Here is a 25,537-nt window from a genome sequence, read left to right as displayed (position 1 = left end):
CATGTCGTGGGCGAGATTTACCTTGTTAGAAAATGCGGTTCTGGCTCTAGGAGCATGTCTGTGTCCCATATCCATACACGTGTCCCAGAGTTCCAAAATGGTTCCTAGCCCTGCACTGGCAACTAATTCAGTAAATCAGCAGTGCTGATCTTCAGTACACACATTCGTTAGCAGTAACTACAGAAGGAGGTATTTTGCAACGAATGCTACTAACTAAAGTCTTTCCTTTTCTTGTGCTAACAAATTCTACACCTAATATTGTTCTGTAAGCTTGCAAAAATCTTACTTAGAGCAAGGGTTCTGCAGAGCAGGATGTGAGAGTGTTTGCTCTGCGCCTCGTGTTTCTTGTCCTAGCACTGTAGAGACAAGAAGCTTTATATTAAATAGCAGAGCAACGCGGGTAAATGACTGTTTGCCCCTGCGTGCTTGATCAGTCTAGTTACTAATAAATGTGCCTGCCTTATGCATATTTAAACCCTGAAAGATTGTCTAATTGAACACTAGTGGTCACTAGTAATATCACTTCCTCTGTGTGTGTATGTACGAAGTGATGAGTCAGAGCACCTGGACGGTGCCTTGCAAGCAGGAGTAGGTCCCCACAGCGCTGCTTGGAAGGAGGCTGATACACATCATCCTCATTTCACACAAGAAGAGTTTGAGACGTGATGTGCCCAAGGGGGAAAGAGTGAGTCAGTGGTGAGAATAACGTAGAGCTCCCGGATCCCAATCTTCAGTTTGGTTCTGTTAACGTTCATGTGCTCCTGACAACCCTCTGCACAATGTTGGTTTTAATGTAAAAAGAAAGATTATTTATGTGCATTTGCACTAAATGGTTTCTGAACAGAGTTAGAAGATTTTCCTTTGTTAGTATTGCAGGGTCCTAGCTTCAGCAAAGACGTGTCTGCTTCGTCGTGCACGGTTTGTTTGATTTGATTCGAGGTAAAATAAAACCTCTTTAAAGCCCCTTTAAAAGCAGTGACAGTCCGTAAAGATTTAGCATTACCTTTATTGTCCTGTGTTCTCAGTGGCATCATACACAGTATACGTTCAATCACAAAGGAAATGCAAAGCAGTGTCACAATTAGTTTCTCTCCACTTTTTGATCATGCAATGTTAATTTAATTAGAAGGCATACTGAAGGGTTTAAAGAGTACTCTGCCTTTTTCATTTTCCTTTGCAAGCCATGGCTAATTGTTCCTGAGCAGCAGCTAAAGCTTTACACTCCCTCTGAGAACTGGGGATGTAACTTTCTGAGTGTGTTCACGCAACTGTTGCTCAACTTCTTTAGGCTGCTGGAGTCTCAGCTTCAGTCACAGAAGAAGAGCCACGAGAACGAACTGGAGTCGCTGCGAGGTGAGATCCAAAGTCTGAAGGAAGAAAACAATCGCCAGCAGCAGCTCCTAGCGCAGAATCTGCAGCTGCCTCCAGAGGCCCGCATTGAAGCCAGTCTGCAACATGAGATAACCCGGCTGACTAATGAGAACTTGGTAAGGGAGACGGTGCTGCAGGAGCAGGCTAGGGGACTTACAGGCTGGCTGTGCCTGTAAGCTCCCATCAGCTCTTAGATGGCAACCTCCTGCAAAAAAGTGCATGGGTGCTGTGGTGTTTCTATAGATAAGCTAATGGGAGAGAGAGGCTTATCATTGCTGATGAGGTAAGGATGTTTCAGGGAATTTGTTTGAAGTTTGTGGCATGGAGAAAGCTCGTGGATCCCGGCTTTCGACTGATGAGGTTAATCATCACTGAATAGCATATTAATATCCAGGAAAATCATAAAAAATGTTAGTGCCAAGTAGTGATGTTTCCTCTGAAATGTATTAGTTTATTTTGTTAAAAAACTCTGCTGTAGTTCTTAATGTCACTTTTCTTTCCCTCCTCCCTGCCTGAAGCTACAGAGATAATCCACTGTGTTACGAGCTCCAGCTATTCAGTATGCTCTCGAGAAAGAAATAGTTCCAGAAAAAGAAACTTGGTTAGAAGTCATGTAACTAGTAATTGGTATTCCTTGTTTACTGCACAACATTTTCAAATGAAGGAAAGATCGGGTGAAACCCCTTCCCTTTCCCCACAAAGAAGTATGTTCATCATTTGCAGGCTAGTTCATTTCTAGGGAAATTTTCCGGAGAGGCCTGTCTTGGAATATCATTGGCTTATCAGTGTTAACTGGTAAAGGGAACCATGCTACTTCACGAAGGAAAATTCTAGTGAGTGCCATTGCTTCCTCTAAACAAGCCAAGGTGTAGTCTTTCCTGCATGTAACAAAAGTTATCATTGTTGGGCTCTTGTCTTGGTACCAAAGGTTTTGAGGAAAGCATCAGGTAACTCAGGTAATAGATGTTGGCAAACTGATTGAAAATATAAGTTTGCCTCAGCAGCAGCTGTCTCCCACTGGCAAAGGTAAATGGTGAATGTTTCCATCTCTGACAGCTACCTCCTGCTGCTTAGTCATACGATTTTTAGCCTTTTTTCCTCCAGAGACCTACTCATCACATTCTGTGTTCCCAAGACAACACACAGTCATGTAATTACATCCCAGAGGAGTTCTCTTTATTCTCAAATATAGAGAATGCAATTTTACTTGTTAAATATAGACTCATTCCTTACTATTTCACTTCTGATGTTTTGAGTATTGCAAGTCTGCTCCAAGTTGGGTATATGCTCCTTTTCCCCTCCTTGCCCTAGAGTGGAAATAATTTACAGGCTTTCCAGCTGTGATATTAGAATTGCAGTATTCACTGCAATCTCATCTTAATTAGCAAAAGAAAAGGTCTTGTCCAGGTTCTCACGAAGGTTATATTCTGAGCTCTCACAGTATTAGTATCGCCTATTTTTAAAAGATCTGACTGTTCAGCAAGTCATCTACATCAGCTTCTCTCTGGGAGAGGCTACCGTGAACACCACAGCTAAGGACTAGGCTACCTAAAAGCTAGAGGTTCTTGATCTTGTTATAATCTGATTTAATTTATATAGTGTTTACTGAAATATCAGACTCTCAAAGGGAGGGGGAAAAAAATCCTGTACCTATTTTTACAGTTTTATGAGGAGTTGTATGCAGATGATCCCAAGAAGTATCAATCGTACCGGATTTCACTTTACAAACGGATGATTGTATGTAGATCATGTGAATCCTGTTTCTCTGTTGTCTCTTCGCTATTTCTGGAGCACTAATTGAAAAGCAGGCTGCCGCCCTTTCTCCCTTTCAAAGGAAATCCCCTGCAGAGAGCTTCATGATGCCAATTACTTCCCTCACTGCTTTTTTGTTAGTCTTAGTGTCCTCTGTGTAATCTGTGTCTCTTTTTGATGCACAGTTTTGTTACTAATACAAGTCTTGCACTGTGAGCAAAGCAGTTTCTTTTTGTATACTACTCGATACTGCCCTGAAAAAGAGGTATATGATGCAAAAGATGGTCAATTTTCAGAACCACTCTTTGCTTTAAAACTTTGATATATTTAAATTCAGTTCAGCAAAGTAGAGACCTGACCACACAGATACTTTTCGAGGCGAATAATGCCTGCAGTCCCATCACAACCTGAGTTTGTTCATAGATCTCTTTACAGTGCTGATCTGGAATGAATAAATCTATCAGAATCAAAATATATAACCTTTTAATATTTTTCAGAAATGCAATATATGAAGGATAAAATTGGAAATAATATTTCCATAATAATCAAAGGTAGCACCATATGTAAACTTGAAAGAATATAATTTATGAGATTCTAAAGCTTAATGAGATGTGAAATCTCACCATAGATAGAACTTTATTCCTCCTCACATGTGTGTTGTTCAGAAATCATACCACTTCACTGATAAATTTGAAACAGTCTGTTGAACTTACATGTATTTTTTTATTAATTTCAGAGAAATTGTTACATCTGACAATTAAGTATATCATGTCATTAACAGGGTTTCTGCTGTAAGATTGAGCACTGCTTTGATTGTGAAGCATGGCCTTGATTCTGTTCTTTCAGCAGGCCTAGTATCTTAGTACTCAAGTGTATTACATGAGGTTGTAAACCCTTTAGTACGTGATTAGGAACAATCTGTGCCTAATTCTAAGTTGTTGCCCATGCTGCACTAATGTTTTTCAGTACTTTAGGAGAGGTGTAGTTTCCCAGATGATGCTTTTGATGCAGGGAGCTCATGGTCCCTTATGTCCTTACCTGTGCCATGAAGAATCACCCTTGTGAAAGAGCATTTTTCTTCTAAGCTGCTTTACAGCTCTTAAACTGGAATGGCTTTCAGGTTTTTTGAGCTTGAGGTTTTGCTTCCTTTAGAAAGACTTCCCCTGGTTTACTTACATAATTATTTTATGAATGCACTACCATAGGTCACAGAATTGTTCAGATAGATTTCTGGGGAGTATTCCTTTGAAAGAAAAATACAAGTTTCTTGCAAGAGCAGGACTTTTGGGTGCTAGGTGTTGTTCAGGTACAGAATAAAAAGAGGTAAGGTGTAAGGAGATGTGATGACAGCAAGCAATAGAGAAATGGGAGAGCTTCACAAGGAATGTATATTTGGATGTTTGATTTTGGTAAATTTGAGTGCAAGTTGTGGTCTTTCTACAGATATCTCTCTTACCATCTTATAAAAAGGATAGGTTGGAATAATGAGTCAGTCCTGAAGGCATGAATAAATGATGCAGAAATACAGGCTAGCTGTTAAATAATTATTTCCATAAGGCATTTGGAAGAGCAAGGAGGAAGCATTAGGGAGATGTGTTTGCAGCAAAATGTCTTCTGCCATAAGAACTGACCTAGTTCTGAGTGTCTGCAGAATATACCTGCCTAAGAGCTTTGCCTTTGTCGTGCTGCACATAACTTAATAATATTTGCAATATTTGGCTTGTCTTGTAGGCAGCGTACCAGCTTGCAAACCTCAGCCAGAGGATGGCACCACTGTTCAGCTTTCCTCACTGCCTTGCAATTCTAACAGCACTGATTTTGTCTCTCTCACCATTATGGGATTTTTCTCATATCTTACTCTTTCTCTCATTTTAATTTACAGGATTTAATGGAGCAGCTTGAAAAGCAAGACAAAACTGTTCGCAAGTTAAAGAAACAGTTGAAAGTATTTGCTAAGAAGATTGGTGAACTTGAAGGTACTTTTATGTTTTGAGAGAAAGATTTTGGTTTACTTCTTGTGATCCCTTTTTCATATCTATCCGTTTTAGCAGTCGGGAGTGCATGAGGTCTTCAGTAGCGTTAGCCTCTGTTAAATGATTCCAGAAACAGGAGATATGCTCAGAGCTCTGTGTGTTCCTTCATAAACCTTTAGAAGATTTGTCACATTTTGAAGTGATGAGTAGAGCAGAGTGATGTTTCTGTGAAGACAGAAAACATTTGAACATAAAGGAATGTTACCTGGGCTGTTTGTGTACTGAAAGACAGTATCTGTTTTTGTCAAGACAAAAGCAATACTAAATATGAACCAGGCAGAAATAATTTACCCAGTTTTCCTTTGAATTTGAATTTCTCTATCACTGGAGCCAAGAATGCTGAGGCTGTCTTTCTCTGCTTGAGGTTTCCTTTTGGAGCTGCTGGCCAAACCTGAATATGAGAATGCTGAGATACGGACTAAGCTAATTTTATTTTTATGACCATCAGTATGAATTTTCTTAGGATCTTAGGACTGGTGAACTGAGAGCTTATTATGTCTCTGCATAAGTAAAGTAATTTTAATTGCTAAAAGCAGTTAGTAATGTTATTAAGTTGAAGTATGAATTTGTTTTTTAAATAATCCTGGTCCTAATCTTTCAGAAGTTTTTTATGGTCTTCTGCTTTTTCCAGAAGCAAGCTTACTGCCTAATGAGTTGTTTTATTGAGTACTGAGTTTGAAATCAGTGACTGTGTAGCTGTGTTTCAGTGTTTGAAAAGAACAGGGATATGAAGTTAAACCTGGATTAACAGGAGTATATTATCCTTTAGTTAGTGGGAGCTCTTCTTGAGCTCCAGTTTGGATTTCTGCATTTTCTATCCCATTTGACAGGTGCACACGTTTAGCACACTTGCAGGATGTGCAGTAGTTTGTAATTGCGTGCAGCTGGGAGGGCTGTGGGAACAGGATGTAACTTTCATGGGATGAAGCTGAGTTCTGCTTTTCGAAAACAAACATGCAACCTAATCCGGTGGAGTGTAGGTGTTGAATGTGATACTGTGAGGCACTGTATGCAACAAGGTGGATATTTCATACATCCTTTTGAAAGGTTACTGTACGTTTGTTTTTTAAAAAATCTTTTGATATTGTTTGGTTACTGCTGTGGACAAGACCGCAGTAGTATTCATACACAATACAGAGTGGGCGAATGTTTCTGAAAACATAGTTTTGTCTGTGTTTATTCCCCATTTTACTTAGAAAGGTGTAGTTGGTCTGGCTGGGATGGAGTTGACTTGCTTCATACAGCCTGTGTGATGCTGTATTTTGGATTTGTGGCTAAAAACAGTGTTGGTGACACACCAGTGTTTTGGCTGTTGCTGAGCAGAGCTTGCACAGTGTCAAGGTTTTCTCTTTCTTCCCACTCTGCCCTCTCAATAAGCTGAGTGGTGGGAGGGCACACAAGCCCACAGCCAGGACAGCTGACCCAGACTGGCCAAAGGAGTAGTCCATATTCCACAGCACCTAATGTCAGGAGCAGAAGAGGGTTTTTTTTAGAGGCTGGCTGGGTGTTGGTCCCGCTGTGCAGGGTTGTGAGTGATTGCCTTTGCTTTGCTTCCCCTCACCTTGTCCTGCTCCTTCCTTCTCATATTAAACTGTCTTTATCTCAACCCATAAGTTGTTGCACATTTGCTCGTAATGTTCTCTACCCTGTCCTGCTGGAGCCAGTGTTGTACGTGCTCTGGTTGAGGTAAACCTACCACAACAGGCAACAAACATCAGGCATGAACAATACAGGCATCTTGCAGAACAATTAACAGTGACCCTTGCAGTATTAATGTGGGATTAAGTAATTAACGGCTATCACTTTGCCTTTATGCTTTTCTGTGATAAAATCCAGAAAATCAGCAGTAAATTTGTATTAATGGATGCTATTCGCACACTTGAACCCATCTTCAAAGGAAGAATGCCACCCCAAGATACATTTATCAACAGTCTTTTTTTTATTCGGAGTTTTGTTGTTAAGTTTTATCCTGAACCAAAGAAAATATTTCTTACTTTTATATGCTGGTGTTCTTCCTTAGAAATGTCATATTTTCCTCTGGTATGCATTGGTTTCACTGAAAAATATATAATTCCTTCTCATTTCCCTTCTGAAGTGGGGCAGATGGAGAACATATCACCTGGACAAATCATTGATGAACCTATTCGTCCAGTTAACATTCCACGGAAAGAAAAGGACTTCCAAGGGATGTTAGAATATAAGAAGGAGGATGAACAAAAACTTGTCAAGAATCTTATTTTAGGTAAGCATCTTTCTCATTTGTAGCCTACTCTGCTCCCAGACACTCTGAAAAATGAATGATAAGAACACAGAATTTGCATTATGAAATTAATAGCTTATTTTGGTTTTGACAGTGTTCAGTTTATCCTAAATGTCTATTGTAATCTAATCATCCTTCCTGATGAGTATAGTACGTATTAATGTGTCTGCATATTTTTTAGCAGGCAGTTACGTTTTTTTATTCTGTTCTGATATTTTGCCAAGGAAGTGGCTCTTCTTAGTTTTGTTCTTAGTTTTCACTGGCCATATCTAGATATGTACATACTATTAACTGGGGAGGTTGTGATTACCTCATATAACATCTCCCAATGACTTTATACATAACAAAATAATGTGTGCTTGTTTTTCCCAAGAGCTGAAACCACGTGGAGTAGCTGTCAACCTGATTCCAGGACTACCAGCATATATTTTATTCATGTGTGTACGCCATGCGGATTACCTTAATGATGACCAAAAAGTGCGGTCTTTGTTGACTTCCACTATCAATGGTATCAAAAAAGTGTTGAAGGTTAGCTAATTTGCTTTGTTTAGAAAAATGTTAATTTAGAATTTGCTTTTGATTTTATGTTAGAGGAGTGAGGAAAAGGCTTTCAATGAATCGTCTCTGGATTTCTGATGAGTAAACTCCTCCCACTGAAGTCACAAAAAAGTTGCCTTAACAAGCAACAAATTACATGGATAGCATTTTATCCATATAATACCACAGATGCTTTGAATTAGTGGAAAAGGAACTACCTTCTTTTTATTTTGAGTACTCTTCCTTCTCTGAAGCCATGCTTACGGAGTTTTGGATGTAGTCAAAGTTTGCATAGTGAGTCTTTGTTAATCTTCTCAAGAACACCTAATCAAAATGTTTCATTTGCGGGTCTGGTTCACAGATTTCCTCATTTGCTTCACCTACAGATAATGCTGACGATAAGATGTTACTGCCTAAAGTCTTTGCAACGAGTTTAGGAGAGTTTAGGTCAGGGGTATCTTGAAGGCATTATTAAGACACAGATATGCTTTATGCTTCATGGAGTCATTTAGTTTTTAAATAAGACAGATGTGCTTAAAAGCCAAACATTTAATTAAGCTGCATGTTTTGAAAAAATGTATAGCTAACAATCCTGCAGGAGCTCAGATGCTCATAGAAATTTTTGGATGTTTTTAAGTGAATGGAGTGCATGCTGTAGAGCCCTAGAAATTTTAATTACTCACCATATGCTAGATCCTGTGTTCTTTGGTGAGGAGGGTTTGGTTTTCTGTTTTGTTTTCCATATCAGGCTGCCAAAATGGTTACAATGTAGCTGACATTCATCAAAACTGAATTGTTTTCTGCTCTTCCTGCTGGCTCTGCATCATTCCCATCCTCCTTGTTGAGCTCTTCACAAGAGTCCTTGTGCCACAGAATGGGTGTTTTGGGAATACAGTCACAGTGCCCTGTGATTTCTGCACAGAGTGGTTAGGATGGGTCTGTAAAACACAGAAAATTCATGTTTGTGAAGGAAATCATAGTTGGAAAGTTCTTGAAAAATACTATAGAAAACAGGGAGGGTGTTTAATGGTATTTTGAAAAAAAACCACCCTTGATTTTGTAATATATTACTGAAATACACAAAGTTTTGCAAAATATCAGAGTAGCTACAAGAAACTGGATTTTAAGTGTTTAATTTTTTATGTAACATCTTATTATTTTATTCCTCCTACCAGTCTTTATTGAAATATGTTTGTTTTTATCTTTAGAAAAGAGGTGATGACTTCGAAACAGTGTCCTTCTGGCTATCTAACACCTGCCGATTTTTGCACTGTTTGAAGCAGTATAGCGGAGAAGAGGTAAGCAGTGCTCCTACTCTGGTTTCTTTTACTCTACAATACTGTTGTGAGCACTACTCTGTAACAAATTTCTATCTCAAAATCTAATCAAAGTCTCTTAAAACGGCTACACTTTTTGGAATGGTGGTAAGGACATCAGTAGAAAGCACGGGGAGAGAAGATGTGAACCAGCTTCCCTTTATTGCAGGCTGGGGGCCCAGAGGCTTAGGTGGCATTGCAATCCTGAAAGTGCCAACTCAGATTAAGTAGAAGAATCTGGCTGCTACTATTATGTTGTTTATTCATTATTGTATTCTCTGTACTTCCTGTGAAAAAGGCGTTATTAAGCCCTTTGACCATGGTATGGCAGACGAAATTACATTTGGGAGCTGTGGTATGCCTAGCTCTTTTTTCAAACTTAACTGAACTTTTGGCTCTAAATGCCCGTACTGGAGTGGGAGGGAAGTATCTCACCTGCCAGAAAGTTGGCAGAGTTTGTTCCTGGGTCAGGTGCTTGAAGTCAAGTCAAGGAAGCAGATGTTGCACAAATAGCAATTGAAAAGCAAGTCCTAGCATTATCCACAATCAGAAGAAGTTCCAAATTAAAGTTTTGAAGGGCTGTGACTATTATTTTGAAAGTATTATTTGTCAGTTGCGTGAAAAAATACTAATACTGGGTTTGTGTAATATTTTTGTATTCCATCGAAGCATTCATTTATGTTATTTTATGAATTCAGGGGTTTATGAAGCATAACACACCTCGTCAAAATGAACACTGCCTCACTAATTTTGATTTAGCTGAATACAGACAAGTACTGAGTGACTTGGCTATTCAGATCTACCAACAACTTGTTCGAGTGTTGGAAAACATTCTGCAACCAATGATCGGTAAGGCAAAGATGAATTCCTTAAATTTCACAGCGTAGTACCAAAAGGAAGATTGTGATGGTGATAATATACTCTGTCTTGCGTTTCTTCCTAACCAGCAGAGTTTCATTAGTAGTTCTTGTGGTATTCTGTTTATAGACTACAAGGGCTGCGCTGGACAGGTTGGATTAGACTGACTGTGGCTGGTTCTTCTGGCAATGAAAGAATTCATTGATATACCTTATTCATGCTTGTCATAAATCAGGCATTTACAGAAAGAAGCTGTCAGGAGAGTGTGGTACTTGTTGCCCTGTCTGTTGGGAAGTATCCCATGGAAAAATCAGATTGTAATTACGTGAGAACTCATAATTAAAATGAATATGAAGGAAAATGGTTGGTTGTTATTATGGACAGCAATCAGCAATGAAATAGCTAGCAGTGATGAAGCTCACATTCAGAAAGATTCTTTTCATTTTTCTTGGCAGACAATACTCTCACACAAATTTTCATTCTGATCACAATACTTAGAAGAATGGAACAGCTCTTTGTTTGCTGACTGCTGCTCATATGACCATGGGAGGCAGAGAAGATTTTGCTGAGCTAGAGTTAGACTTCCCTTTCAAGCACAAATGCTGGAATCTACTTTGTAAAAACCCTGTTAAGTTTAGGTTTTGCAGAACATAGTGGGGCACAGAATTGCTGGAAATCATGGTAAAGTGTGGCTGGCAGAAAGGCCAGCCTGTTCTTTCTGTGTAAATACTGTTTTGCTGTCTTCCACAATACGCTTGCATATCAGCAGTTGTCAGTCGTCGTAATAATGTTGTCAATCAAATGCAGTTTCAGGAATGCTGGAGCATGAGACTATCCAAGGTGTCTCAGGGGTGAAACCAACAGGGCTGCGGAAGAGGACATCCAGCATTGCTGATGAAGGAACCTACACCTTAGACTCCATTATTCGGCAGCTGAACTCTTTCCATTCAGTCATGTGCCAGCACGGAATGGATCCAGAGCTGATCAAGCAGGTTGTCAAGCAGATGTTCTACATCATTGGGGCTGTAACACTGAATAATCTTCTCCTGCGCAAGGACATGTGCTCATGGAGCAAAGGAATGCAAATAAGGTGGGAGAGCTCACATTATACTTTTCTTGAATGTGCTGCTAGAAATCTCAGTGAACTCTTGACACTGCTGAACATCATTTTGATGGAATTAGCAGATACATTTTGAATATTTATTTTTCCGCACACAGACAGTTGCAGATGCTGTTAACTGATTCTGTGAGGTTCAGTTAAAATGAGCTTTTTGGTTAACTTGGGCCAAATCCTACCTGGCTTTCAAGGAAATGCAGTAGAAGCAAAAGTATTTCATTCTCAAGTAGGAATCAGAACTGTAGGTGAACTTTCAGAGAGGAAGAGCAAACATGCCTGCTGTGTTTTGTGTGTGCTGGTGGTGCAGCGGATACCTGCTGTGTTCATCCACACTGCATCCTATGGTAAAGCCAACTTATCCTGTTCGTGCATTTGGCATCAGCTGTCCAGTGCATTCTGCTGGCATATGCCAGCAAATTTAGCCAAGGCATTCCAGTCCCTCAAGTAACCTTGAAAAGCCTTGCTATACATTTGCATGGGCAAAATCTCTTTTGCCTTTCTTCATACACTCATCCCATTCTTGCAATTAATAGGAATAGAAACAAATGGGAAAAGCTAGTTAGTGGAAGCCTTCGGCCATAGTTTCTAACTGTTTTGAAAATCAAAATTTCCTGCCTTAATCAGAAGGAAACATGAAGACAAAATTACAAGAAATGACAAATGTGAAGGAAAAACACATAAGGAAACACTCAGCAAGAGAAACTGCACGTGCTTTTGATTTAGTCGTAATCAAGCATTAGTGTCTTGATACTTTTACCTCTTCGTACAGATACAATGTGAGTCAACTGGAAGAATGGCTACGTGATAAAAACTTGATGAATAGTGGGGCTAAAGAAACATTGGAACCCCTCATCCAGGCCGCACAGCTGTTGCAAGTAAAAAAGAAAACGGATGAAGATGCAGAAGCCATTTGTTCAATGTGTAATGCACTGACTACTGCCCAGGTAAGCAAACTCTCATTGTCTGTTCTGCTGTCACAGAGAAGTCCTCTGCTCTGTTGGTCCTTACAGTGGGTGCCTGCACTGCTGTCACACATGGATCAAAGATTTCTTGCTTCATTTTGCATTAGTACAGCCAAAACAGATTAAGTTGGAGGGGTAAAAAAAGGACCAGCCTTTTCTGAGGTCTGATGCTCAAAATAAGTTTTGAAAAAATGAGAGGAAGCTCAATAGATGGTGTGGTGTGTAGTACTATACCTAGTCTCTCAGTTTGTGAAAATCCTTAGAGAAAACTCTTCACTCAAAGGTGTCTCTGTACTCCAGACAGCTGTGCCTAGGATAATAGGAAATGATCTTTCTGCCGTCAGAGTTAGTATCCAGTTAAGTTAATGGACAATTCACACAGAGCTGTTGTCTCAGGGTCTGCAAACAAAAGTTTTAAGTTACTATACCCATTAGCCTCAGAAGGCTGAACCAAGAGTATCTCAGTCAACAGCTGAAAACTTCTCTTTAAGAAAGCTTAGATTTTGTACGGATAAGTTGCACTTCTTTTTAAGCCTTGCTACATTTGCATAGAGCTGGTGCAGGAATAAATGGATCCAATTACTTATCATTTGATTTTTCCATAGTTTGGTATTTTCCACACGCATGTTAGAATTTAGAGTTTCTATGTCCAAAGAACACATGTTCTGAAGGAGGCAGTCGTATTAACGCAGCATTAAGCAGATGATGGAATTCTGTATGAGTCCATAAAGCAAAAAATACTTGTAAATAATTTTCTTGTTAAAAAAACTAATTTTGAAACTGTATTATTAGTAACCATGGATGTGTCTGTTGATTCATCAGTAAAATGAACTTAAGGATGCTTGTTCCTCTTCACAGATTGTAAAAGTTCTGAATTTGTATACTCCAGTTAATGAGTTTGAAGAAAGAGTCTTGGTATCATTTATACGAACAATACAGGTATGCCTATATCTTTTCATAAAAAATCATATTACTATTTCTAAGAACCCCTCTGATAAGCCACAATAGCTTGTGTCATGAGATACCTTCAGGAATCTGAACTAGGCTTTTAGCTGCCATTTTTTAGCTATGTTAAAAAGGTGATGTCAGCCTTAACATTTTAAGCAATCACAATTTACTGCCTCCAGACTTGCATGAGAATGTTAGTATCCCTGTCAGTATGTATGAGCTTTTTGGAAGGTGAGAGCTTTTTGTACTTGTACATCTTTGTGTATGTAAATACACTTGCATGCCAACTTTTCAAGTCGTAATATTTATATATGCAAATTACTTTTGTCAGACCTGTGTCTGCATGAGAAGTTCCAGCTGCTTTGAAACCCAAAGCCTATGTTCATTCCAAAGTTTTCCATTTAGCCCTTCCAGTTTTATATATATTGATGAAAATGAAATGTTTTGAAAACTCCAAAGAAAAGCAGCCAGTAGAGCGAAATAAAAGAAACAAAGATGATCTTTCTGGTCTGTTAGAAATTGAATTACGTTACTAGCAGGATAATATGCAAAGGGAGATTGGGAAGGCAGAACTGAGATAAAACTGTAATTCTACTTGCTGAAAAGATGCAGTTACCAGATAGTGGGTAAATTCTTCCTTTTGCAGGGAATCTAAGTATCTTCAGATTGCATTGTAAGGGGAATATTCGCAGAACCAAAAATGACGGAAGTAACTACAGTATACTGGCACAGTTGTTGCAGACGCACTGTGTCAAGTTAGCTTAGAGTGTTTGTACGTGTGTATCTGTAAGCACAGATGAAATACTTCCGCTTTGCACGATGATTATTATCATTGAGGTGGCTAAATGCTGATGTAATCCTTCTCATCTTTGCAGATGCGTCTTCGAGACAGGAAGGACTCTCCCCAGTTGCTCATGGATGCTAAACACATCTTTCCTGTTACTTTTCCATTTAATCCATCCTCTCTGGCATTAGAAACCATTCAGATCCCAGCCAGCTTGGGCCTAGGCTTCATATCACGTGTCTGATCCCAATGTACCGTCAGTGTTAGATGGAGAATCAGTTGCCCGATATCCTGATATCTTTACCCATTAAAACATAGTGAGCCACTGAAAACACGTTTTCTGAACAGTCTACATATGCCCAGATCGATAGTAAAAGTAGGTGGAAAACTACATAACAGCACCAGAAATGGAAGGCTAATAGAAAGATGTGCATTTGTGTTCAGTCATTGCATTTATGAGGACGTCATTGATTCATACATTTCCAGAATATGGAAATCAGGCTTGGACAAATATTGTGTCTTCAGCTGTCTAGAGACATTTTTAGTTCTTTAGTAACATATTTAAATAGTGTAAATTAAACTCCATATGTAATCTTCTCATAGGCAGGGACCAACAGGGACAGTCACAGTCCTGAATGTGGAAGACTTGAAAGTTAGGCATTTTGTAGTAGAATACACAGTCACTTGAGAGCCTGTTACATTTAATTTGTAAAAACTGGAATGAAGAAACACAAACTGGCAATATATAAAATTATTTCTTAAACCACTTCCGTATTTATGTCAGTTTGACATAAATTCTAGTGATAAGTCGTATAGCTCACTATATACTATAACTTAGGTGTTCATTTGTTAGTACTGTGGTTTACCAAGCATATGGAATCGCTGCTGCATATTGTGTTCTTTTAACTGTATGACAGTATCATACTAAGCACTAAAAGTAAGGCATTTTGGTTTTTGTTGTCAACCTTATTTACAGTCCGATGCAATCTGTTATTTTAACTGGATTTTTGCAAATGGTATAACACCTGTAGAGGAAAATGGTAACTAAGCACAAGTAGCACACTGGAAATTACATGTTTAGTTATTTTTAAAAGTAGTTAGCTAAAAATACAGAATCTTGAAGCAAGTTATCATAAGTCAATAAAGATTTTAGTATTTATTTAAATTTTGTAGTCTGTCTAATGTTCTTCTTTGTTTGCAGACCCCAGAGATGACAGTGTGTATTTTAAGTATAATCTCTTCTGTTTTGATGCCACTTTAAAAAAAGAAAATTCGTATTCTCTCATATTGGAATTTGAGAGGAAAAACTTTGACAGAAAATTTCTGCAGTAGCCCAAGGCTCTCGTTCTTTGAAAGGTTGATTAACAAGAACGTTAAGTAGGTTTTGACTATGATGCTGTCATTTGACTATGATTCATTCTGATTTAATGGTTGGAGATCCAGAGTGCGTAATGAGAAGCTGAGTTATTTTGGATATTGCACATCTTACTGGAAGGATTCTTCTGTCTCACACATCTGGGATCTGCTATGTAGAATTCACATTTCACAATGTGCAATGTAAGCGCAGAAGCCTTGCTTAAGGTTCCAATTCTGAACTTTTTAAAACAGGTAGTTTGTGGTGTATGGCTCAAGTATACTTGTAAAAAAAAAGCCACACACATTGCTCAATTGCATAGTGCAATATTTTTTATGCATTGTAATAATTAGCAACTTAGTGTTAACATTAATTCCTTTTAAAATATTGAGAAATAATCTAGAGGTACACTATTAGACTATTTGGTACTAATCTGTTCACCTGCAAACCCACAAAAAAAAATAATTTGTTAAGCAGACTGAAACATATCAGTTATGTTTTACTTGAGAGGTAGACATGCTCTTTGTATGGTTGCTAACATGGGTAGTAAAAACAACCTAAACTTTTGTCAATGTCATTTTAAGATGCTCATGTCATCTTATTTTCAAATGTATATGCCGCATATTATGTTTGATGGATCATGCCAGTACTTCCAGGAACGTAATACTGCATTGTGTAAATGTTTTGGATGATCTTTGCTAAATGATTTAATTTGTTTTCCTGTGCATGGTATACCAAACACTCTTTTTTTCAAATGTTACTTGATTTCTGAAACTACAGCTGCTGTTAAGTGGCTCCAAATAAGGTATAATGTAGTTTTCAGACTCTTAGGGGTACTGTACTTGTGAGAATGTAATGGGGAAGCCTTCACATCCAGTAACAAGATTAGGAAAGAAAATACATGAGAACATGCTGACCTACAGGTTTTTTTCTCCTATTGAAAAACAAACAATTGGCGTTACAGTATGTTCATACTGTAGATCAGGAAATGTATCCACTACTTAAGCATTAGTGTTTAAAATGTATGCCTAAATGTATTTTTCTTTATTTTTAAAGTTTGTTTACCTGTAAAAAGCCTTATTGTATCTTGTTTCCTTAAAAAAGTAGTATTTAGTAATTTATAGGTATTATCCTTAAACTCAGTGGTTTGACTGGTATTACTTTTATATCACATTAAAAGTATATGCTGCTTGACATGTTTTAAAGGAAACTATTTTTAAGTTGGAATAGATGTGTAGTTGCTAATTCATCTAACATTTTACATGGCAGTATTTTACGTGCACTTTTCAGAAGTAAAATTTTAGTGTCAGTGTGTAATATATCTTTCACCTTAGGACTAATATCTCTTTAACCATGGAATATTATGCAGAATTATTTCAACAACTTTTTTTTTTTTCCTTTGAATCATTGTTATGCTCTTTTAATGTGGACATATCTTTTATATTTTAATTTATTATCTATTGATATGATAGATTTTATCAGATGCTGGAAAAATACTTGTCGATAACCCCTTAGAATTACATACAGTTATTCTAGAGATTTTGCACAATAATTACCTCATTCAGTTTGGTGTATTTTTATTCCAGTGATCATTTTATTCTGATGTTTAGGACGCAGTCTTCTATCCAAATTTTGAAAAATTGCTTCTCAGACTTCAGTTTGGGATGGAACGTGAAAGTGCTTAAATCCGTTAAATGTGATTAATCTATTCTGCCTATCACAGGAAAAAAAATAGGATCAACTTCAGTGTTGAAAAGTAGCTGATATCCAATAACATTTGTTCCCAACTTGGAAACACCAGCATTTGCAGTTTGAAGGTCTGTGTAATTTGTGATTTAAACTGAATACATTTCAAATACCGTACAAAAACTATGAGTAAACACTTGGTTTTTTAAAGATGCTGATACTTAATGTGATTAAATAAAAGCCTTTAAACATAGGTTTTCACTCGATGCCACTACAGTACATAGATGAAAACCAAAACATTGTCAGAATGACCTGAGCTCTGATCTGTTGTAGTGTCTGATGTTGTAATTAGTAAATGTATGCATCATAAAAACTGTAGCCTAATAGCTATCACTGGAAAATGTCCGAATAAAAATACGACTGTAAGATTTGCTCCAGACTTTTTTGTTTGCTGGGATGGTTGGTTGGCTGTTCATGAACTGCGTGCTGATACAGGCCCCGGGGATCGGGCGGGATCCCTCTGCCCTGGTGGCAGGCAGCATGGTGACTGCCGAGGGAGCTGGTGGAATCTGAGGGCTGTGTAAACACACACCCAGGTGTAAACCCTGCGCCGTGACTGCTCACCATATGTGACAATACTTTGTTTGACATAAACCGCCTTCTGGCAGGGTGTTTTGTCACCAAATGTTAATGGTTACTGAAACAAGATGTGCAGTTTGCTAAAGCATCGCCGCCCGCCAAAGAGCGGCACTGTGCCTGTTCCAACCTTACTCCTCTGGATATTTAAATATAATAGCTGTCGGTGCCCTAAGCTTACTAAATTCATTGAGTTGCTTATTGTTACCTAAGTGTTGGAGAAACTCCTCCGTGCTGCCTTACAGGCAGGTGATGTTTCTGTTCCTCCCCCCTGGGCCAGCGGTGGCTCCCCGGGGGTCCTGCCGGCAGCTGCAGTGGCCATTACCCCCGGGCCCTACGGATGCACCCACGGTGCCGGCTTGGCCAGCACGGGCACGGGGACCGTGCCTCGCCCCCGCGGCACCCGGAGACCTGCCCGCAGCCGGCGAGGAGCGCCCTGAGGGGGCCGCGGGGCGCCCCAGCCCTGCCGGGGCGGGGAGCCGCCTGCCTCCCCCGCGGGGCAGCGCCGTGCCCGGGCGGGACCGGCCCGCGATCCGGGCCGCTTCCCCACGCCCCGGGGGTGGTGGCCGGGGGCGGGCCGCGGTGCCGCGGCCACCTGCCCCCCGCGGAACCGGCCGCAGCACGCCTGTCCCCGCGGGCGGCCAGCGCGGCCGCAGCTCTGCCCCATGGCGCTGGCTGAGCTCTACACGCAGGTGAGCGGGGCGGGGGGCGCGCCTGAGGGGAGGCGGGGGGCGGCCCTGAGGGGAGGCGGGGGGCGGCCCTGAGGGGAGGCGGGGGGCGCGCCTGAGGGGAGGCGGGGGGCGGCCCTGAGGGGAGGCGGGGGGCGCGCCTGAGGGGAGGCGGGGGGCGGCCCTGAGGGGAGGCGGGGGCGGCCCTGAGGGGAGGCGGGGGGCGGCCCTGAGGGGAGGCGGGGGGCGCGCCTGAGGGGAGGCGGGGGCGCGCCTGAGGGGAGGCGGGGGGCGCTCTCCCGCGCCCCTGAGGGGCGGTGGCCGCCCCGTGAGGGAGAGGCGAAGGGGGGAGCGGTCCGGGCCGGTAATGCTAGGCTGGCCGGGGCGGTCGGTGCTTTCTGGGGCCGCGGCTTCAGCGCTCTCTGTGGGGCCACCGGTGCCACGGAGCGGGATGGCTGGTGTGGGCCTGGCGGAGGGCCCGCGTCCACGGCACCGGGCAGCTGAGCCAGGCACACCTGCGGGGCCGGGACGTCCCGGGGCTTCGCGGGCAAGTGCTGCTGCCTTTTGAGGAAAACACTTCTTTTTGGAGACTTTTGGCCTTCAGGTGTAGGTCCCTGATGTGCTAGCCAGCGATTAGGCAATCTTAAAAGTTTAACAGCACGGCCCTGGCCACTTAATGGCGGAGTGCTGGCTCTTTTTGCTATGCAAATATTGGGTACGTTGGGCAGAACTTGGCACTAAAGCAAAGATTCTGCCTCCTTACTGTGGCTGCTGTATTTTTTTTTCTTCACAATTTCCCCCAATTTTCCTGTAGTCACCGGAGTGTTGTGATGTATAATTTCTTTGCTTAGCTTTCAATAACAAAAATAACACGCATCTATTACTAATTTATAAGCCCGTAGCTCCTCTATTGTGAAAGCAGCTGCCATAATGCACCCCTGTCCAGCCCGGTGCTGCCATGGTGTGTGCTCATCTTGTGGGTCGATGCTATGCTCAGAGCAGCTGGAAGAACAAATGCATTTTTTTAAAAAAAGCAGGAATAATATTGAGGCAGGTGAAGGGGAGGAAGGAGCATGGGTGTAACTGGATACGAAACGAGCAAACTTTTCTGTTTACTTGTGAGGCAGGGCTTGGAGAAGGCGGACTTCAGCCAGCTGGGCACATTTGCCAACGGAGGCTCCTGGAACGGCAGGGACCTTTTCTAAAGAATCAGTACTTCCATCACGCGCTTCTTCCTCCCTTTCTTGCCCGTGACCTAGTGCAGTTCGCTTTCTTATGTGGGAACGCACTGTGTGCCCCTGAGGCTATTTGACGGTGATATTCTTGGCTCACATAGAATAATGGCAGATAAAGAATTGAGTTTAACAGCTGTGAATCAATAAGTATTTTTTAGAAACCAGGAAATCAGCGTAGTGTAGGAATGACACAAAAGTTAATTTATACTTTGATACACACGGAAAAAGCAAAAACCAATTTAATTTAGCCATGCCTTTCATTTGCCTATTAAATGGTATTTGTGAGGCTGGGGTTTTCTCCCTTTGATCGGATAGATGGGTCCTAGTGCTTTGGGGTTGTTTAGAAAAGGTCTTTGTGATTTTGGATAGTGCGTGAAAAAATGCCATCGTGCTGAAGGCACCAGCAAAGAGGTATGAAAGCAGCTGCGGTTTTGGTTAGTGTTTATCACCTGATGCACATGCCAGGTTGACCAGAAAAGTCAGTCTCCAGCCTCAGAGATACTGAAAACTGAACTGGAGAGGTCACTGAGGAACCCAAGCTAACTTGCAGGACATCCCTGTGAAAGTCCCTCTTATGCTAAATTGTTTGGTGTTGGTCCTCAGAGTTGAGAAAGCTGGGTTGAAGTGCAGTGCAGTTTGTAGGGACCACTGTAGGCACCCACCATTGGTCGTGTGTTCAGTAGGGTTCTCAGGGGGGAGACCCTCATGTTCTGAGGATCTGCTGGAGCTTCCAGGGCTTCCTCCAAATTAGAGAGGAAAAAAGTCATTTGTGCCAGAAACAACAGTTGCAACACCAGAATGAGAAGGTATATGAGTCCTCCAGGGTATCTGTGGGTGTGCTAATGCTGCAGGAAGTCCTTGACTAATGTTAGTTTTTCAAGTGATCAGGTGCAGAGGTTCTCATGGGTTTATTTAAACACGGTTTCAACTGACTATGAATATAGCTAGGGTAGGGTAATCAAATTAAGCGCTCTGGCTGTCAAACCAGAAAGATGCTGAAAGATTATATGGCATGGTTGCTTGTGCAAGTAGGGGTGAAATGGTTCTGTGCTCTCTAGTGTTCCTTTATCACAAATTAGAAGAGAGATGGCCCGTAAGAAACTCAGTATTAGCATGTACTGGTGATTTTCAGGCTTTTTTTCTGACATCACTGCCCTTCCTCCTGTCCCCCTCTTACATCCAAATATAGTCTTCAATGTTATTTTCACTGCCATCTCAGGTACACACTATATGATATCAAAGTACTTTGCACCAAGATTTAAGGAAGGTGGTGATGTGTCAGAAATGGTCTTAAATTGCAAATCCCTGAACAGAAGTGATTTAGATGTCACTAAAAATAGTGTCTATTAATGCATAGTTGATGCATTAGGAAGGCTTTTAGGGATGCTGCCACTTTGTTAAACCCTGGCAGGATGAGGACACACTCATCAGTGAAGAAATTCCTGACTTCCTGAGGCTGCCAGCTGTGTTATGTCCTCTTAAGGAATGCTGTTTCCTATAGCTTCTAAGGTGTTTCCTATAGTTCCTAGGGCAGAGCATTTAAATATGTTGCTAATGCTTCAGCATTTCAGTTTCACTGTAAAGAATTAGGTGGTTCAAACAGCATCATTTATATTCAAACTTTTATGTTTCACAAGGCTAGAGGTAACTATGTTGTCTTGATTCTTCAAATACCTAAAAGCAAATTTCAATTCATCTGCTTCTATTGGAAGTAAGTGCTTTTAGGAAGCATGTTTTCTTCCTGAGGCAGAGCTAAAGTACCTTGCTGGGTCTGAGCTCAGCTGAGCTAGCTGATTGCTTGTGAAGGAAGAAACCTGCCAGTAGTGTTTGAAGTTCACTCTAGAACAGAGAATATGACTGGAGGTTGCATTCCAGTCCCATTAAATGAAAGGTATATGTGCAGCATCTTTCTTGCATATACATCTGTGCCTATGATAAAATGCCTTCTTATTCTATACTTGAATTCAGGGAAGTGATTGTCTAAATTCTAGTGAACAAGATGCTTTCTCTGGTACTTGCTCATTTGAAATCAGGGCTCTGCCTTACTTAAGTGGTTTTTATTCTCTTTGTTCAGTGTTAGAGGGTTTGAAGAGCCTGGCCCTCATTCACTATCCTGCACGCTGTGTTGTTCTGCAGACTTTACACTAAACAGTAAAGCTGTTAAAATTAAAAGGAGCAGATTGAGCATGTCTGAGCTTAGTGAGTCCGCCCTCATTTTTTTTTTCTTTTATGAAGAATAACTAAAACACAAAAATACAGCCCGCTGGACAGAGCTAATAATAATCCCAAAAAGTCCTGGCGTCCACTTCAGCTTTTAAGTTCTACTCAACATTTGAAAACTATTTTTTTTGTGCTAATCTGGTATTACAATAATAGCTAAACTAACTATTATCTTTTTTTTTTTCTGTTGTAGTACAATAGGGTTTGGATCCCTCATAAAGAAGAAGTTTGGCAGTCTGCAGAAATCACAAAAAACTACAAAGCTGGAGACAGTTTTCTCCACGTGCAATTGGAAGATGGAACTGTAAGGAGAAAAGCCCTAATTACTGTGGGGTTTGCTGAGATATGACAGAAGCGCAGGACTCACCATTATGAGATCTAAATTACTTGTCTATATTTTCTTTTGTGTGAACCCTGCAGTGACCAGAATTTTATCATGTTAAAATTCATACAGTAAATAGCCGTTACCTAAAAATATGAAGAGTGTAATTCTATTATCTGTGTAACATTAGTAAAGAGCATGTACCTTGAAGATCACTTCACTTTTGAAACAAGCACTGAAACTCATCTTAAGTGGAAGTAAATCAGAAGTGCAAGGCAAACATAGTTATTTCTCAGAGCTAGCTGTTGCCTTTTTTTCCTGAAGTTGTTGCTTTTTTTCCTGAAGTTGTTGCTTTGTGTAAGATCTGCAAATTATAGTATCCAAGTTCTTTACAGATTTAATATTTTGAAAACAATATTTCTGCATTTCAGCATTCCTGTTCTGTAAAGGCAAGTATTAAATGTACAATTACATGGATTTTGAAATTGAAAGAAATAGAAGTGAGTTTTAAACTTTGTGTAAAGAAAACTGAAGGGTTGCAGGTAAGGATAGTTTTAGAGCTGACTGAAGATCTGACCATGTGTTTACTTTTGTCGAGTTGCAGCTGGTCTGCCATTTTCATCTGTACTTGAAACACGCAAATGTTCGGAGAGCTAAATCCATTTCCAGTTTTTACAGATTACAGTACAAAAAATTGTAAATAAAGAGAATATAGCTTTCTTTTTCATAAACAACGAAGAGCTCCATCTTACTTTCATGACCTCCAAGTACCCTAAGCTCACTGGGATGTATGCAATTGAGGGAATGCAAGATGAGACAGGGCTTCATCAACGCCATAACTTCATGCAAAGTTAGAAATCAGTTTGTTTTTATGCAAACATAATGTCTTTTATGATATTTTAATTAATTTTTGTTGACAGGAACTGAATTACCTTGTTGATCCAGATGCTTTGCCACCCCTACGAAATCCTGACATACTTGTTGGTGAAAATGATCTCACTGCGCTTAGTTATCTCCATGAACCGGCTGTTCTACACAATCTTAAAGTTCGCTTTGTGGAGTCTAAGCTTATCTACACCTACAGTGGTAAGCAAAGTAAAATGCAAGGTTAAAAAAAAATTCTTAAAATAAATAAAAAGAAGAAAACTTGAGTTACTTTGCAATTTGATGCAAGTAATGTTTTCCTCAAGTACATTTTAACTCATTCAAGTTAAATCAGTTTTGTATGAGTGTAGCCTGGTTTGTTGAGCAGGATCTCCTACCTAGTTGAGAAAATGTTATTGCTTTGTATCAGTTTAACTGCTGTTGCTGAAAACTGGAATTTCATTGAACTAACCTATGTTTTATTTTCGTTTTGCACTCTTGGTTGTAGGAATAATTTTGGTTGCAGTAAACCCCTATAAACAGTTGCCAATATATGGAGATGCTATTATCCATGCATATAGTGGGCAAAACATGGGGGACATGGATCCACATATATTTGCCGTGGCAGAAGAAGCATACAAGCAAATGGCAAGGTTCAGTATGTAGTTTAATGTCCATAAATAACACTTGAAGTCTCGTAGAAGTCAATGTTAATTCTCATTTAATTTATCTGTGTATGTACCACTGGCTGTTGAGAATATCTTTGAATGGGTAGGTTAACTAGAGGAGGAGTAATTCCTCAACCAGCTGAGGGATTTCTAGAACTCATAACTATTTTCATTATTGATGAGGGGCAAAACACTGTCTTGGCTGAGTGACTAGCAACGACAGCAGCCTAGAGGTCACAGCCTAAGAGGAGTAAGGGAAGAGCAAGTGAAAGATGGAACTGATACGAGAGTTGATCACAGCTGTGTTTTTCATATTTTTTTCCTGTATGTAATTCTTACATTTATGCATGCAATTTTAGACATTTGATTTAAACTGTCTGATTATTTGGTTTTAGAAATAACAAAAATCAGTCTATTATAGTCAGTGGAGAATCAGGAGCGGGAAAGACTGTGTCTGCAAGATACACTATGAGATACTTTGCCACTGTGAGTAAGTCAAGCAGCAATGCACATGTGGAGGATAAAGTATTGGCATCCAATCCAATAACTGAGGTAAGTTTTGGAGAGTATTTCTCAAGCCTGTGCTCATCAAGGAAAGAATTCAGAGAGCTGCTGGGAGTCTTTGGTTGAAATCTTTAGGGATGTTTTAGCTGGCTGAGTTAGATATCTAGATTAGAAGTTTAGCCTCTGAATGTTACTGATGGAAAGAGGTGCTCAGCTTCAGGAGCACCTGGTTCTGCCTGATTTACCACTGGCCCTTTGGAGGCACTAGTTTGTCTCCAGAGTTTTATGTGACCACATACTGTTAATTAGATGATGAGAAAACAATATTGAACAAGTTCTTTGTTTGTTTTTATTAATTGGAATAGGAACTGGTTAAGGTTCCTTATGGTGGGAGAACATACTTTCTTTCTCTAATTCTCAGTTTATATAATGTTATGCTATTTGACTTGAGGCTTACCTTCAAATTTGGGCCTAAAAGTTTGAGTCCCACAGCTGAGATTGATCCTTGAGCACCTTTGATTTTAGGAACTTGTAGCTGTGTCATGTTTTGACAAAGTTATTCTTATGAAAGATGCAAGTAAAACAAATTCGAAGTTTTTAATTTTTGTAGGCTATCGGCAATGCAAAAACTACACGGAATGATAATAGCAGTCGATTTGGAAAATACACTGAAATCAGTTTTGATCAGAGTTACCAAATCATTGGAGCTAACATGAGAACGTACCTGCTTGAGAAATCCAGAGTTGTATTCCAGGTGGGTAAAATAAAAACAGTCAGTATCAGTGTAGCTACTAATGTACTATCCTTACTAGTTTCATATAGAAAATGTTATGTGACGTTCCAAATAGTATGTCTAATCAAGATTTGATTTATTTTTCATAGGAGCTAATCTTATTCCATGGTCGTCTTTATGTTAAGTGGAGAATGTGTCTCAGGGATCATTCCATGCAATAAGCGCAAGAAGCATTTGAGCAATCTGTGACTTTCAGTCACAATAGTAACACGTGCCAATTGTACCTGGAAGGGAACAGTGTATGTGGGGCAGAGAGAGTCTGGGTAAAAACCTGGCTGAAAATTGCTAAGGCCAGGGCTTATTACGTATGACTCATTACAGCGTCAGAGCATAATCGTGATAATCTACTGAAGAAAGCATTTAATTTTATAAAACTGTTTTTACAAAGGTTTCTTTTTTAGTAATTTTGTAACTTTTTAAGTACTATGAAAAATGCTTCTGTCTGTCTGCTGCCTGAAGGGTGGTTTGGAAAGAGAGTTTTCTGAGTTACAACGGGGCTGTGTTTCAGCGGGCACTTCTACACAGTTGTTTGTGACAGTATTTGTCAGTTCTTATTAGTAGATGGTTGTTCAAGTTGAAGAATTAGAGGAACAGCCTTGGGGAAAGAACTCAGAATATTGATAGTGGAAATAAAGTATATTTGAAGTTA

The 25,537-nt window shown here is 40.1% G+C and overlaps 2 protein-coding genes across 11 annotated transcripts in view; both read left to right on the top strand.

Annotated features, from left to right (window-relative positions):
* Positions 1-17,404, top strand: part of MYO5A (myosin VA) — a 103,291-nt gene extending 85,887 nt beyond the window's left edge. For 5 of the 9 annotated variants that reach the window (XM_055715828.1, XM_055715823.1, XM_055715826.1 and 2 more), the window contains 11 exons: positions 1,289-1,487; positions 3,034-3,108; positions 5,006-5,099; positions 7,252-7,398; positions 7,790-7,944; positions 9,162-9,251; positions 9,968-10,118; positions 10,935-11,217; positions 12,014-12,188; positions 13,065-13,145; positions 14,030-17,404. In XM_055715828.1, coding sequence (XP_055571803.1) covers positions 1,289-1,487; positions 3,034-3,108; positions 5,006-5,099; positions 7,252-7,398; positions 7,790-7,944; positions 9,162-9,251; positions 9,968-10,118; positions 10,935-11,217; positions 12,014-12,188; positions 13,065-13,145; positions 14,030-14,182 — 1,603 coding nt within the window. In that variant the 3' untranslated portion in view covers positions 14,183-17,404. The remainder of the gene's footprint in view (positions 1-1,288; positions 1,488-3,033; positions 3,109-5,005; positions 5,100-7,251; positions 7,399-7,789; positions 7,945-9,161; positions 9,252-9,967; positions 10,119-10,934; positions 11,218-12,013; positions 12,189-13,064; positions 13,146-14,029) is intronic. The other 4 variants (XM_055715830.1, XM_055715825.1, XM_055715829.1 and 1 more) reach the window with 1 other exon arrangement.
* Positions 17,405-18,102: 698 nt separating this feature from the next.
* The window catches only part of MYO5C (myosin VC), a 37,349-nt gene continuing 29,914 nt past the window's right edge, over positions 18,103-25,537 (top strand). Inside the window, exons 1-6 of one of the 2 annotated variants that reach the window (XM_055715856.1) lie at positions 18,103-18,306; positions 21,931-22,041; positions 22,980-23,145; positions 23,432-23,576; positions 23,987-24,143; positions 24,706-24,849. In XM_055715856.1, coding sequence (XP_055571831.1) covers positions 18,280-18,306; positions 21,931-22,041; positions 22,980-23,145; positions 23,432-23,576; positions 23,987-24,143; positions 24,706-24,849 — 750 coding nt within the window. In that variant the 5' untranslated portion in view covers positions 18,103-18,279. Of the gene's footprint in view, positions 18,307-21,930; positions 22,042-22,979; positions 23,146-23,431; positions 23,582-23,986; positions 24,144-24,705; positions 24,850-25,537 lie in introns of those variants that run through there. The other variant, XM_055715857.1, reaches the window with a different exon arrangement.

The sequence above is a fragment of the Falco cherrug genome, chromosome 7 (assembly GCF_023634085.1).
Source record: "Falco cherrug isolate bFalChe1 chromosome 7, bFalChe1.pri, whole genome shotgun sequence".
Lineage (NCBI taxonomy): Eukaryota > Metazoa > Chordata > Aves > Falconiformes > Falconidae > Falco > Falco cherrug.
This window is presented reverse-complemented; position numbering and strand designations above follow the sequence as displayed.